This window comes from Gambusia affinis, linkage group LG19 (assembly GCF_019740435.1).
Source record: "Gambusia affinis linkage group LG19, SWU_Gaff_1.0, whole genome shotgun sequence".
NCBI lineage: Eukaryota > Metazoa > Chordata > Actinopteri > Cyprinodontiformes > Poeciliidae > Gambusia > Gambusia affinis.
In genome coordinates, this window is record NC_057886.1 from 17,020,392 (window position 1) to 17,032,949 (window position 12,558).

The window sequence follows — 12,558 nt, forward strand, 5'->3', positions numbered from 1 at the left end:
TAATTGCAATTAATTACTTTAAAACATATTCATTTAAAACCACATCTCTCCTTCACTTAAGCATCTGACGCAGCGCTAATAAAATGCAAATTTGCAATATGCACGAGGGAAAAACTTTTCAGTAACATCAGAAAATTATTCTCCTGCTGTTTTAGTAAGTCAGTGACAACTGGAAATGCTGCTGTCTGTGCTCGCTAATATGCAGTTTCACCGAAACATGCACTTAGTTGTGTAAGTCTGGCCCCATGAATAAACTGATCCAATAAATTAGCTTAGGAAAAATTATGCCAGACAAAATTATAGACATTTCATCAGAGGAAATGATCTGATAGATCCACATGGGGCATGTTGAGAGATTAATGCACGATAATGAGAAAACCTCAAGTGGAACATTTCTGAAATTACATTATGCACACTCACTTTAGTTTCCCTAGGGGGTGCCAGCACTTGTTTCACTCATGTTCTTTTTAATGACATGAACCAAGTCTGCACCTATGTTCCTTCCCTTAAAATGATTCAGTGAATGAATCATTGTAGAATATAATAACAGCACAAAGAGAGGCTTACAAGTTGTCTTATTTTCCTGGTCAATTCTTTTCTGAGAATTGTAGCAAAGGCTCTACTGAGTTGGATAAAGGATGGAAAAAAATCCACACCACCATTTGTTAAAAAATACACAGTGAAAAGGATAGATTTGTCACTCGCCTGCATGATTTATGAGTCTTCTTTCTCTGTTTGACAGCACAAACACGAAAGACAAATTTCTAGTTGCTAGTCACATTCATAGTTCAAAAAGGCAGCTCACTGGTGTCGCAATCTGAAATACTCTGCAGCAGCAGCAGCATGTCTCTGGATAAAAGGCTGAGGAACCACACTTTTTGTATGTTGTGGGGGAAAAAAGCTGACTTTAACCCTCAAAGCCTCTGCACTGGCCCAAGTTTCACTGTCGCAGAGGCAATTCCACACAACAGTGAACACATTCAGTCTAAATGCCAACACCACCTATATAGTCTACTCTTTTAAGCCATGATTTTGGCAACAGTTGTCAACCTAATTCTGAAGATTTGAGATAAATTATTTGTCTTGTAAACACATTGTCACTGTTTCATTTCAAGTACTCTGTTTCAAACAAACTCCCACATTTTGGAAATTAATAACCTATTTAAATAACTAATTATTTATCAGGACAGGCTCAAAACAAAAGTGAGCTCACTGACCTTCTTCAATGATCTACTGATCACTCTCAAATCTTTCAGCAGTTTTTGTCCAATGCACTGCAAGAACCATCTGGAGTGCAATAAGAAGATTACTGTAGATGTTACAGATGTACAAAAAAAAAACAACAACAAAAAACCAAAACAAAACAAAAAATAAACCCCCAAAGAAAATCATCCTCTCATGATTAGGTGTATCATTCTTCCAATCATTCAGTATAATAGTGGTTTCAACATGTTCCCTTTTACTGGGTGTATTGGATGTCTGGAGCTGTCACTCGTAGCACCAGGAACCGCTTGAATATCGAAAGCTGTAGGTGGTATGATACAAGCATATGTGTATGAATAAACTCAGATAACTTCATGAATAATTTAAGTTATTTTATGTTCTGGCCAGATTGACTGTGTAGGAGTTAAGAGTTACTATTTGTCTCTATATAATATCTTTAAGAAGTTTAAAATGTGTTGTAAAGTTTGCTGCCAATTTTGCCTATTTCAAGTCAAGATTAAGAAAAAACACTGGATTGATTCACATTATGAAAACCTCTTTTGCACTTTTACTTTGGGCCATACTGGAGATGTTTCGTTGCTGCTTTCTAAATCATCATCTGAACAATGACATTTCCTCACTGAAATAGCATCATTTTCCTATTAAATGCAGATTTCAAGACCCCCACCATCACTTGTAACTGTGCTCCACAGAAGTATTCATCAAGTCGTGTGTACGCAGTTGCAGATTGTATTCCTCCCAGAACGCACAGCAATTAAAATCCAGCATATTTATAAATTATTTACTTTTCACTTTGACCTGATCAGTCTTCAAAGCCAAATGCTGACTATTCTAAGCTGTGTTTTGACTACATAAAAGACTGCAAAACTGTCTATTGAAAACAACTTTATCATTTGCACTCAAGCCTGAAAAACTCACAACCTCCCTTTTTCCTGCAACCTACCTGCTTGCATAGTTTGGAAGAGTGTGCATAAAACATACTAATCTTTATGTAATGTATGAAGACCATTGGTTCATGGTAACAGTTTCTCTGCAAGATTTTGTAGGGTTCAACCAAAGCAGGGATAAGGCTTGATACAGATTGCAGCTACACTGTCAAAAGCATTTTTATAATTTACTTGGAGCACCACCAGCCTGGTAAAACACACCTGCTAATATTCTCCAACACAATAATGAACAGCCGCAAGATCAACAATTTTGCAGCGTGCTCAAAACAGATGAAAAATCTTAAAAGAATAAGCAGTGTGATATTGATGCACTCTAGAAGATCACTTCAAGAACCTGAAGATGCATTTCCCATTCCAGTTGATTTCATAATCACGTTGCAGACTTTGGAGTTGAAGAGGACCTCAATGGCCATTTTTTCTTCTTCACACACAGTATATCATTGCCCTTAAATCCTTTTCACATATTTCTTTTGTGCTTCCTGCAAAACTTTTAACCCATGAAAAAACCCCAAAACAAAACAACAACAACCCCCCCCCCACCCCCCACAGATACACAAAAGTTAATTTCTGAATAATTAAAGACATTTTCACAAGTTTGAAAAAGCTTTATTTCCCCAAATCCAACCCACTTTACTTATAATGTACAGAAATGTATTTGCTCATTTTATTTCTCATCATCCCATCCATGTGTACAGTGTTTCCTGCCCTCTGGAGCTATGGAGGGATACCCTGAATGGATGGTCATGTTAACATTTGCTCAACCTGTCACCCCTGAGAAGGCCTAGTTAATGATATTGTCTGTAAAAGGCCTTAAGTTACAATATTATTTCAGTAACTGCCAGCATGGAGGAAAAAAAAGCTCACTCAAATCTGTTTTAAATATTTTCTGTTGTACGTTATAAAACATGTTGATAAAACCATGTAAATAAAGAAGAAAAATAATAAAGTCCCCCCACCCTGTTTTCAAACAGGTATTCAACAATAACGTCATCTAAATTCTCTTCTATAATATTTATAATACAGATAACAATAATTACTCTGGTAGAATCTCTATAATTGCTCTATTTCTACATATAATCTGACTTTTCTGGGTTATTTAATTTAAGAAAAATGGTCACCCGGGTCAAAGTTCCCACTGAGCAATAGAAAGAAAGAAACAGTGAAGATTAAAGGCTGGCTGGTTCACTGAGAAGTGGGACTGGGGAGAACCATCACATCATTATGGCGAGGAGACCTGGCGGCTTTGCTAACCTAGAACGGCTTGGGAGTCCTTAGGAACACAAATGCACATCGGATGAAGAGGGTTTTGTTAAAGCACAAGCACTGAATGGCAGTTACAGGTTATTTACTAGAGGTGGCACTGCTGCGTCAAACACATGTACACACGTTGCACAAATGCATAGGTTCCTGTAATTGAAGAGAACATGATTCGGTACGACTGCTGAAGAGAGGATGACACATGCGCTCCAAGTCCTGTGTTGAGACCTTGCCAAGAGTTTGTTTTCGGCATAAGGAAAGGGGAGAATGTCAGCAAATATCCTGCGTGGGAGTCGGCGCACGAGCACAAACAGCACAATGACAAGTCGATGCTGCATATGTGTCACTTCCACATCACTCGTCGCTGACGTAACAATGTTGTGTTTTTTTTTTCTTTTCTCAGTGGAAGTCATACAGAGGTCCTACTATTCCGTTGAAAAGTGAAGCGGCAGTGTCATATGGCGCTTAAGGCAGCCTCCCTCCCCACCCGCCGCCCCTTTTTTCACGTCGAGACTGGCCATGAGCATCAAGCATCAAGGGCAGCAGCTGCACAACTTTTTTATTTCATTTGACTTTTCACTGACAAACCAGAATTGGCTTTGGCTGTGGTGGGGTACACAATGCACTGTATGAGGAGTTTACAGCAGAGAAGAGATAAAGTCATTGACACACCAGACATGAACATAAACATACTGAATGTATTGCTTTAAATGTGAGGCTTGTCATCATTACAGATAAACTATAACAAGATCATTCTCACTTGTTTTTTTTTTTCTTCAAAGCAGAATTTGATAAAACATACACTTACAAATAATAATAAAACAAGAGAACATCAACATAAAAATCATTGCTTTTGTAAGTAAATCCATTTTAAGGTGCTTTTTAATGTGGTTGCCATGGCACTGTGCTTTGTATCCTCCCCACACCCCTTTCTACACGCTAAGCTCAGACACAGCACTGGGATGTCAATCAGAATGTGGCTGAGCAGCCTTCCCACCCGCTGTCAAATTTTTCATCAAACATTAAAATCCTATCAAATCATCAAGTTATCCATTGTGTTCTCATTATGTGCTTTGATTGTGTGCGTCATTTCCTTGCTCCTCATCGGCTTAAACTGAGATCACAGCAGAAGAAAATCAGGGACAACGTCAAGGTGATGGTAGTGAGGTGAAAGGAAAATGGGGTTAAAAAGAAGTGAGAATGGGAGCAAAACAAAGGGGAATTTGGCAGGATAAGACGTGTATAGCTGCGAAAAAATATTTTCATGCCGCTACCTTAGGAAAAGCATAATCCCAGGTTGCATGCATGAGTAATACTCTGAAGAAAGAATTCAGATTCCAAAGAGCAGATTTGCAAACTGAAAGATAGTTTCATTGACAAGCTGACCTTTTTTGGATCTTACTTACTGTTTAATACTGGGTGTATTTTTAAAAAATAACTTGGATGCAGGGGCTGTTACTCTGACTTGAAAAGAAAGAAACAGACATCAGTAATGCAGTTTTTCTTTTGCATTTTAACACAAACAATACATAGTTCTAGACCTACAGTGACGTGTCGCTTTTGTCCTTGAGAACCTTTAATGTGATTATTTTGAATTTTTGGAGCGAGCTTCTGTTAAAAGATTAAAAGGCGAATAATTTCTTACCTTCAGTAATATATTTATTGACTTTTTAGTTTATCATAAATCCAGATTAGTTGGTTTCAGAGATTAAAGTTAACAGTTTTCATACCTTCATATAACACCTCCTCCGTCTGTCTGTCTGTCCCCTGTCCATGTCTACTTATCTAGCAGGGTCATGGGAGTGCAGGTGTTTCACATCACGCTTCACAGTCCAACAAGACAAACAACCAAGGCAAGGCAGCATTGAAAGCAACTGTGCCTCAGTGCTGGAAACAACTTCTTTCTCAAAAAACACACCTTGAAACCATCGTCTTGTTCACATCAGGCAGTTGTTTACACAAAAGCCAATGAATATTTACAAGGGAAATCGAGGCTGATCCTGGATCATCCCATGCGAGACATAAACTTAGAGCTTAACATTTCTGGTCAGCGCAACAGATCGATAGAAATGTGAGAAGGTCTAAAAAATACATAAATTACCATTCACAATTACCTCTGAAAAGTTTCTGATTTTTACACTGCTTTGATTTTAATTAATTTGGTTAGTCTGAGAAGAAGTGATTTTTATGCTCAACTTGTGTGTCAATAACTGACCAATGTTAACATAATATCAGATTAGGGTTGATAAAAAATATTTGTGCAAATTATTGACATTTCTGAAGTTGCAGTTCTTTTAAGAAAGCAGAGGTCCACATTTAGGCTATATGCTAACTTTAGCTTGGGACCAACTAATCTGGATTTATAAATGAAGGTTCTACTAATACTCCTGCCGCAATATTACATATCTACTTTGCATTTCCATAGCATAGGAAGATTTTGCCTTAGGAGAATTGAGCTCCAGCATTGTCTTCCTATTTGAGATGGTAGCATGCATAATCTGATGGTCTGCTACACCAGACTGCCACAGAATTTTAGGACATGTTGGAATATGAACCCCTTCTCACTCATGTAGCAATGTGCCACTGTTGCAGCATTTTGCACAACTACGCCTAAAATATTAAAGGAATTACCCAATTATATATATGAAACTCTTAGTATTAGGACTGAAACTGAATAAATAACCTTCTCTTTGATTAATTTGGCAAATAGTTATCTGACCACTTGGTACGAATAGAGCAGTGAAGATTCATTTCCACATCTTACAAGTCTTTGGTATAAAAAAAGAAAAATACATCATTCTGATGTAGCAGAACCAAAATTACACATCACTGATCCCAAGACACATGCACTATTCAAACTGAGATGGCATCAAAAGCTAAACATGTACTTCAAAAACATTATAGGATTCAAAATGCCATAAAATTGCCTTAATTATTATGTTAACACTCATGTAAATGCCTTTTTAAATATGCCAGCATACATGGCCAGGTAGAATCTGTGATGGCAGCTTAGGCGTGCCATGTACTGTAGGTAAGACACCAACACCTTGTAACCTTTTAACAAAATCTCACAGTAAAAATTCAGAATTCTACCCTTAAGACGTTTTATGGTTTTTTATCATATTCACAATACCATGCAACAGCATTGCTTAAGCTTGTCAGCTGAAAACACTGATGAGTGAGGCTGGCCTCTGCAGCCATACATGTATGGCTTTGCTTCAGCTGCTTTACGGACCTAATACAACTTTTCATCAAGCCTCCACACATAGAAGATAAAAAAGGTTTTATAAGAGCATCAAGTAAAGGGACCTTATTTTGTGGCAACCACACTAAACATACATCTATATTTTTTCTATATATATTTTCTAATAAATTACACAATAATATTTATAATTTAAACCATGTTGACCCATGAAATGGCTATAATGCGGCCTCCTTGTGCCAGTCACTGTCTGGAGGCCTGTGCTGCTCCTGAGGTCGCCATCAAAGGAGCAGAAAGAAGGCATGAAAGGGGATCTTGGCCTTTGTGATGAGAAGCACTCTCAGGCCATCAGGCCTGGTGATAAATTGGAATTTGTGCACTCTTCCCATTTTAAGTCAAGTGGGCTGCATAGTTTGGATGTGACCTTTGTTGCATGGTCACAGTAAAATGAGGGCCTTGGATTTGGTAAAGGGACAGGGCTAGAGCTTAACTGGGAGATCGGTTAAGTCCTTAATAAGGGGAGAAGATGATGGGTGTGTGCGTGGCCCGCAGCGGCCCCGGAGCAGGCCGGAACAGTGCAGGGCCCAGAAATGGGCTCTGGATGAAGGTGGTGGTGCCCACCGGGTGGCGCAGAGCCAGCGGGTTAGTCGCCAATGTGCACAGAGTTGGTGGGGTGAGGGGGGTGGGCAGGAAGCCAGTTGTCAAACTCTTGGTCAGCTGCTTCTGCAAGGCCAGTTTGGTCTGGAGAAGACAGGAATGGGGGACCGGTAAGAAGCAAGAGAAGAACACAACGAGGGCAGAACACAACAGTGATCGGGCAAATATGTTTCTTGAAAACATTGGCCCTTCGTTCAGACACTCAGCTGCAGTGAAGGAATATGCAAAACACCTCTGAGCAAATTATATTTACTTCTTTTCACATTAAGAATAGATGAAATATGAATTTACCCACAGGTGTCCAAACTTGCATAAACAATATAGACAATAATAGACAATCTAGGAGTATGACAAGGACACAATCATTTTCATCACTAAGTTGAAGAAAATATGTAGCTCTGAAGTTTGTAGTTATTAAAAGGGTTATTCTGATCTTTTATAAAGATTACTTTACTTTAAGATTAGTCAATGAAGTTAACCTGATTACCCAGCTCATGTACACTGCTGTTCAAAGCTTAAAGGTTTGGTTTTTATATATATATATATCAAATCTTTTATTATATATGTATATAATAAAAGGGAGTTACCACAATAATAAAAGCCACAAACTGCTTAATAAACAGCCTCGAAATTCCTGGATACATTTCTATCAACATAAAATTCTTTCATAACCTTGAGTTGATTCCAGCTGTGTGTTTGTGTTAGTATTGGTTTAGGCTGATGTCAGCAGACAGCTCCCTTGGTCCAACTGGTAAATTTAATAGAGAGCTGTGTATTTAAACTGCTTACTTTGAAGCTTCCTCTGGAAGCCACAGTGCAAAGCCCATCCATTCCTGCTCTTCATACTGTGTCTGACCTAATCAGTGTCACGTTTGTTGTAATGGACGTCTGCTCTGTTCCGTACTCTGGGGGTGCTTGCTGCTGCTGCTCCTCCTGCCCCTGGCTCTCTGCATACGCACATGCAAGGATAGAGAGGTCCTGGTGCAAAACTAAACAGCCAAATATGGCATAACTACAAATAAAACTGACTGTTGTGATTGAAAATGATTTTATCTTCATTACTTTTTCATAATTTTAGGGAGAATAACGTTAAAATGCCACTCTTAAAAAAGTTTATCACAAAGAAAGCCTTCAGATACAGTAAGAATACTCACACCTCTTTGACTTCTTTCACTTTTTGCCAATAACCACTGAATGGATTTTAACGGGCCTTCAGACCAACACTAAGTTCCAAAAAAATTATGTGGAAGAAAAATTACATCCTTTTAATCAACATTTCAAAATATAAATCTGAAAGGTGTAGCTAACACATGGACTTAATAAATAAAAATGTAAAAAAAAACCTGAACATGCTTTTATATTCAGCCCGCATGAAAGAATAATTGTGGAACCACTAGTCTTTAGTTTTAGGCTTTTGCTAATAGATGTTGAGCAACATAGCTCCCCAGAGCATGATGCTGCCACAAAAATACTTCCAGCATGGGCATGGTATGCTTTAGTGTTCAATAGCTTGTTGAATAAGAACAACCAAAGCGAGCTTTAAACTTCTCTACAACTTTGTTAATGACCCAGCTTGTGTATTACCAATTGGAAGGCAGCTGAAGGCAGCTGAATACTCAGGGTTAGAGTATCAAAGTAAGAAGGTTGAATACAAATGCATTCTACACTTTTCAAGTTTTATTTGCAAAAACTTTGAAAACCATGTACCATTTCCAAACCAATAGTAGGTCTATTACCTAAAATCTGTTGAAGTTTGTGGCTGGAATGTGAAAAAAATGACAAAAGTTTTAAGTGGCATGAATAGTTTTATAAAGTGCTGTGCATCTGAGATTCAAACTGTCTTATATATCTGTCTTTTTCTAAATTACAGAAGAAGCTTGAGGCCCCAAAGTGTTTTTTTTTTTCTAAAAATTCACCTTATACACTTATATAGACAGGTCCCTCTATGCTGGTAATGAAGGTTAACTTCTTTTGTAATGTTTAACTTTGTGCTCTACAGACCATAAGATTAATAGCTACAGTGTGAAATAAGATCAGAGCCACCCCTTTAATGTACTTTAATGTAAAAGTGGCTTCCTTATTTTCTTTGCTTAGTCCCCTGGTCATAGTCAGGCCTAAACTTCAGCCAGCACAAGTCTCTCCTTCCAATTCCAAACCGCAGTCTCAGCCTCGCCTGCTACTGACCTGCGAGGAGAGAGAGGTGAGGTTGCACTGAGTGAATGCTTTCTTCATGGCAGACACAGCCACACCTGCATAGCCACTCCATCTCACGTTCTGTAGGAAGAGGAGGAGGAGGAGAAAGGAGAGAGGTGGGGGAAGTGTGTATATGACAGGAGTAGAAAAGTGATTAATCTGGAGTGCTGAATCAGGCTGCTGTTGCCAGAGCTGGACAGCGGGGAGAGCAGGACTAATTTAGACTTGTCTCAGGGGTTGGGGACTCACCGACTATAAGAGTGTGTTTAACCTCTTTGACATTACAGAGACACAGGCATGCTGTCACAACATGATACACTGTAGAGACCTTTAAAAGCCATGGGATTCTGTGTTTTTTATGTCCTGAATGTTATAAACAGTTGCGATAAAAACACCATTAGCTCTGAGAGTGGAACTGAAACGATCCAGTTCTGGCACATATATACACCGTGTTGAAGCATCTCTACTGTAAAAAAGCAGATTGTCTTCATGCATATTCGTGTGCATCTTCAGGGCTGAGACTCACCGTGAAGCTGGAGCTCGGCTGGCTCTTGCTGTGGGGGGTAAATTTGGGTTTGGGTGGTTTTCCGGCCAGCCGATCCTTGTGCCTTCTGCTGTTCATGTGCTGCCGAGACCAGCAGAAATACCATTAGCCGGTTCACAAGCATGTGTCGCACCACAGCGGAACAACCTCAAATGTTGTCCTTTGAATAATAAATACACGCTGGGTATGAGGTGCACAGAAATTACATTGCATTACTTTATTAAAGCTCCCCTGCTGTCTGCGGTACCTTACAAGCTTTTGTCCTCCTGGGAACGAGGATGTTTATATAAGACTGGTAGAATGCATTTAGGGCTAAAGCAGACTGGGCGCTCATACACATGCCAGCACATTCTCTGTTATTTTTCCACATTCCACTCCAGTGTAGACAGTCTCATGACTCACAGAAATAGTATTAAGTGAACATCAAAAGGAGAGAAATTACTTCCCGACTGTGATTTGATGGTAATACATCCAGAAGAAACACATAAAGCACAGTAGCTTGCAATAAGTGGCAAATAAACGCCTACTCACTGGGCATTTTGTTAAACTAATAGATGGTAAAAATAACAACTTAAATGTAGTCTTAATAGCTTTAGTCATGTGCCTGAGCTATTAAAGAAAGCGTCACAGATTACTTTCATCAAAGTTAAAATTAGCTTTTGGATTAAACAGTCTTTAAAATTTCACCCTTCATGTTTATCACCAGTCTAACAAAATTTAATGCAGTAGATTAGAGGTGAATGTAAAGTCAAGCTAAACATGCAATTTTAAGCTCCAAGTGTTCATTGTAGTGGATAAAGATCTGCAAGCGCTTCGGTTTTCTGATTAATCCAGCAACCACATCATTTCTCCGTGGAGCGGGTTTGAGGAAATTGTGAGCAATGTTTTCTCCACTGCCAGGTGATTTGGGACTTTAGTGCGTTTCCCAGCAGAGTCAACATCCCTTCTATGGCCTCTTTTACAAACTCATATTATGTTGGCAGAACTCTCGCTTGGTATGTCTCGACAAATCTGTAGGACTTCTCCCAATCCCCTTATATACCTTCATTTTACATTTGAAAAGAATAAAAAAGCTTGGAAGTCCAGAGTATTACTTATGCTCAAACTATCTTCCTAATGGTGTTTTGGTCGGTTTTGCTGCCAAAGCAAGCCGGAGTCCAGTAGACTACTACGGGGATTGTGCTCATCAACCATTTGACAAACCACCTTTGCGTTTGGCACACTGCATTACCAAGCTGAAAGGGAACCCAGACTGGTCAGTGGATGTGGCCCCATATGAAACAAACTCCCGAATTAAAAACAAGTATATTGCTCAAAGGTTTAAACATATATGAATTGCAATTTAATCTTTACCTGGCTAAGTTGGGTTTCAGAGTTCACAAATATTTCACACACTTCACACTGGAAGTTCTTGCTAGGCACCCCGACGCTGCCTTTGCTCCCCAGCCGCTTACTCTTGCAGCCAGCTCGAGCTGCCACTACTTTCCCCCTACGGCGCGGCAGAACACTGTGACCTTCCAGCATCAATTTGTGCTTAGTACCTGATAGAAAAAAAAAAGACAAAAAAACTGAAATTTGACAGGCTCTTTGTTATCCAAAGCCTTTTGCTTCAAGAAATTTCAATGGCAAATGTAAGTGGCTTTTCAAAACATGAAGAAATGTGTACAAATCAGGGTCACAAGTTGATCGTACCGCTGTTATGTGCTTCCAGTTGGGAGGTGGAGTTCACTGTGACTTTACAGACAGGACAGTGAAGGTGAGCTTTGCTCTTCTTGGGGTCTTTGTTGTCATCCACGCATGGCTCCCCTGGTGTGACAGATGGGTCTGCAACGTTACTTGACTCGCCGGTCAGACACATAGCCTCAGTGGCCTCTGTGGGCTCTGCAGCCTCGGTGGCCTCTCCACCCTCTGGAGTGCTGGTGTCTGATGCCGTCTCAGAGAGCTGAGAGGAAGGCGAAATCTGAGGAGGGGAAAGCGTGACCAGCTCCACAGAGGAAACCTCAGACACTGGTGTCAGCATGACCGAGCTCCTGGGACTCTCTTCCAGTTTTCCTTCCAGGATGCTTGGTTCCAGATCAAACTGAAGACCTGTACAGAAGTAGAAAAGAAAAGGTGAATATTGGCAAACTGGGTGTTCAGAATAGGACTAATTTTGTAAGTACTGGCACTTTTCACTTTGGATTTGCGAAGAGGCTGGTGTGCTTTATTTTAAATTAAGGCCATAAGGCCAGATCAAAAGTGTAGAAATGCAATCTGTTATTTTATTTATGTTGCTGTTGGTATGTGAGCAGAAGAAAAAAAAAGCTGAGATAAACAAACCATGAGCATGATTTAAAATGTGATCCTAAGCAATATTTCTTAATAGATTTTGAAGGACTTCCAGAGCTTTCCTTTCACACTTTGTCTGCTTTATTAGCTTTATTTTCAGTCCAGTATTTTTTGACTGTTGAATAAAAAAACACATGCAAATATGTACAATTTATTGTCCACACATATAGGAATTTATAGGACCAAAGAATGAATTTGCAGGCTCA

At 39.4% G+C, this 12,558-nt stretch overlaps 1 protein-coding gene across 3 annotated transcripts in view; it reads right to left on the minus strand.

The window, feature by feature from the left end:
- Positions 1–4,118: 4,118 nt before the first annotated feature.
- Positions 4,119–12,558, minus strand: part of znf385c (zinc finger protein 385C) — a 133,142-nt gene continuing 124,702 nt past the window's right edge. For 2 of the 3 annotated variants that reach the window (XM_044100055.1, XM_044100056.1), the window contains exons 7-11: positions 11,717–12,112; positions 11,378–11,565; positions 10,007–10,105; positions 9,472–9,561; positions 4,119–7,371 (exon numbers count right to left, since the gene is read on the minus strand). In XM_044100055.1, the coding sequence (XP_043955990.1) occupies positions 7,141–7,371; positions 9,472–9,561; positions 10,007–10,105; positions 11,378–11,565; positions 11,717–12,112 (1,004 nt within the window). In that variant the 3' untranslated portion in view covers positions 4,119–7,140. The remainder of the gene's footprint in view (positions 7,372–9,471; positions 9,562–10,006; positions 10,106–11,377; positions 11,566–11,716; positions 12,113–12,558) is intronic. The other variant, XM_044100057.1, reaches the window with a different exon arrangement.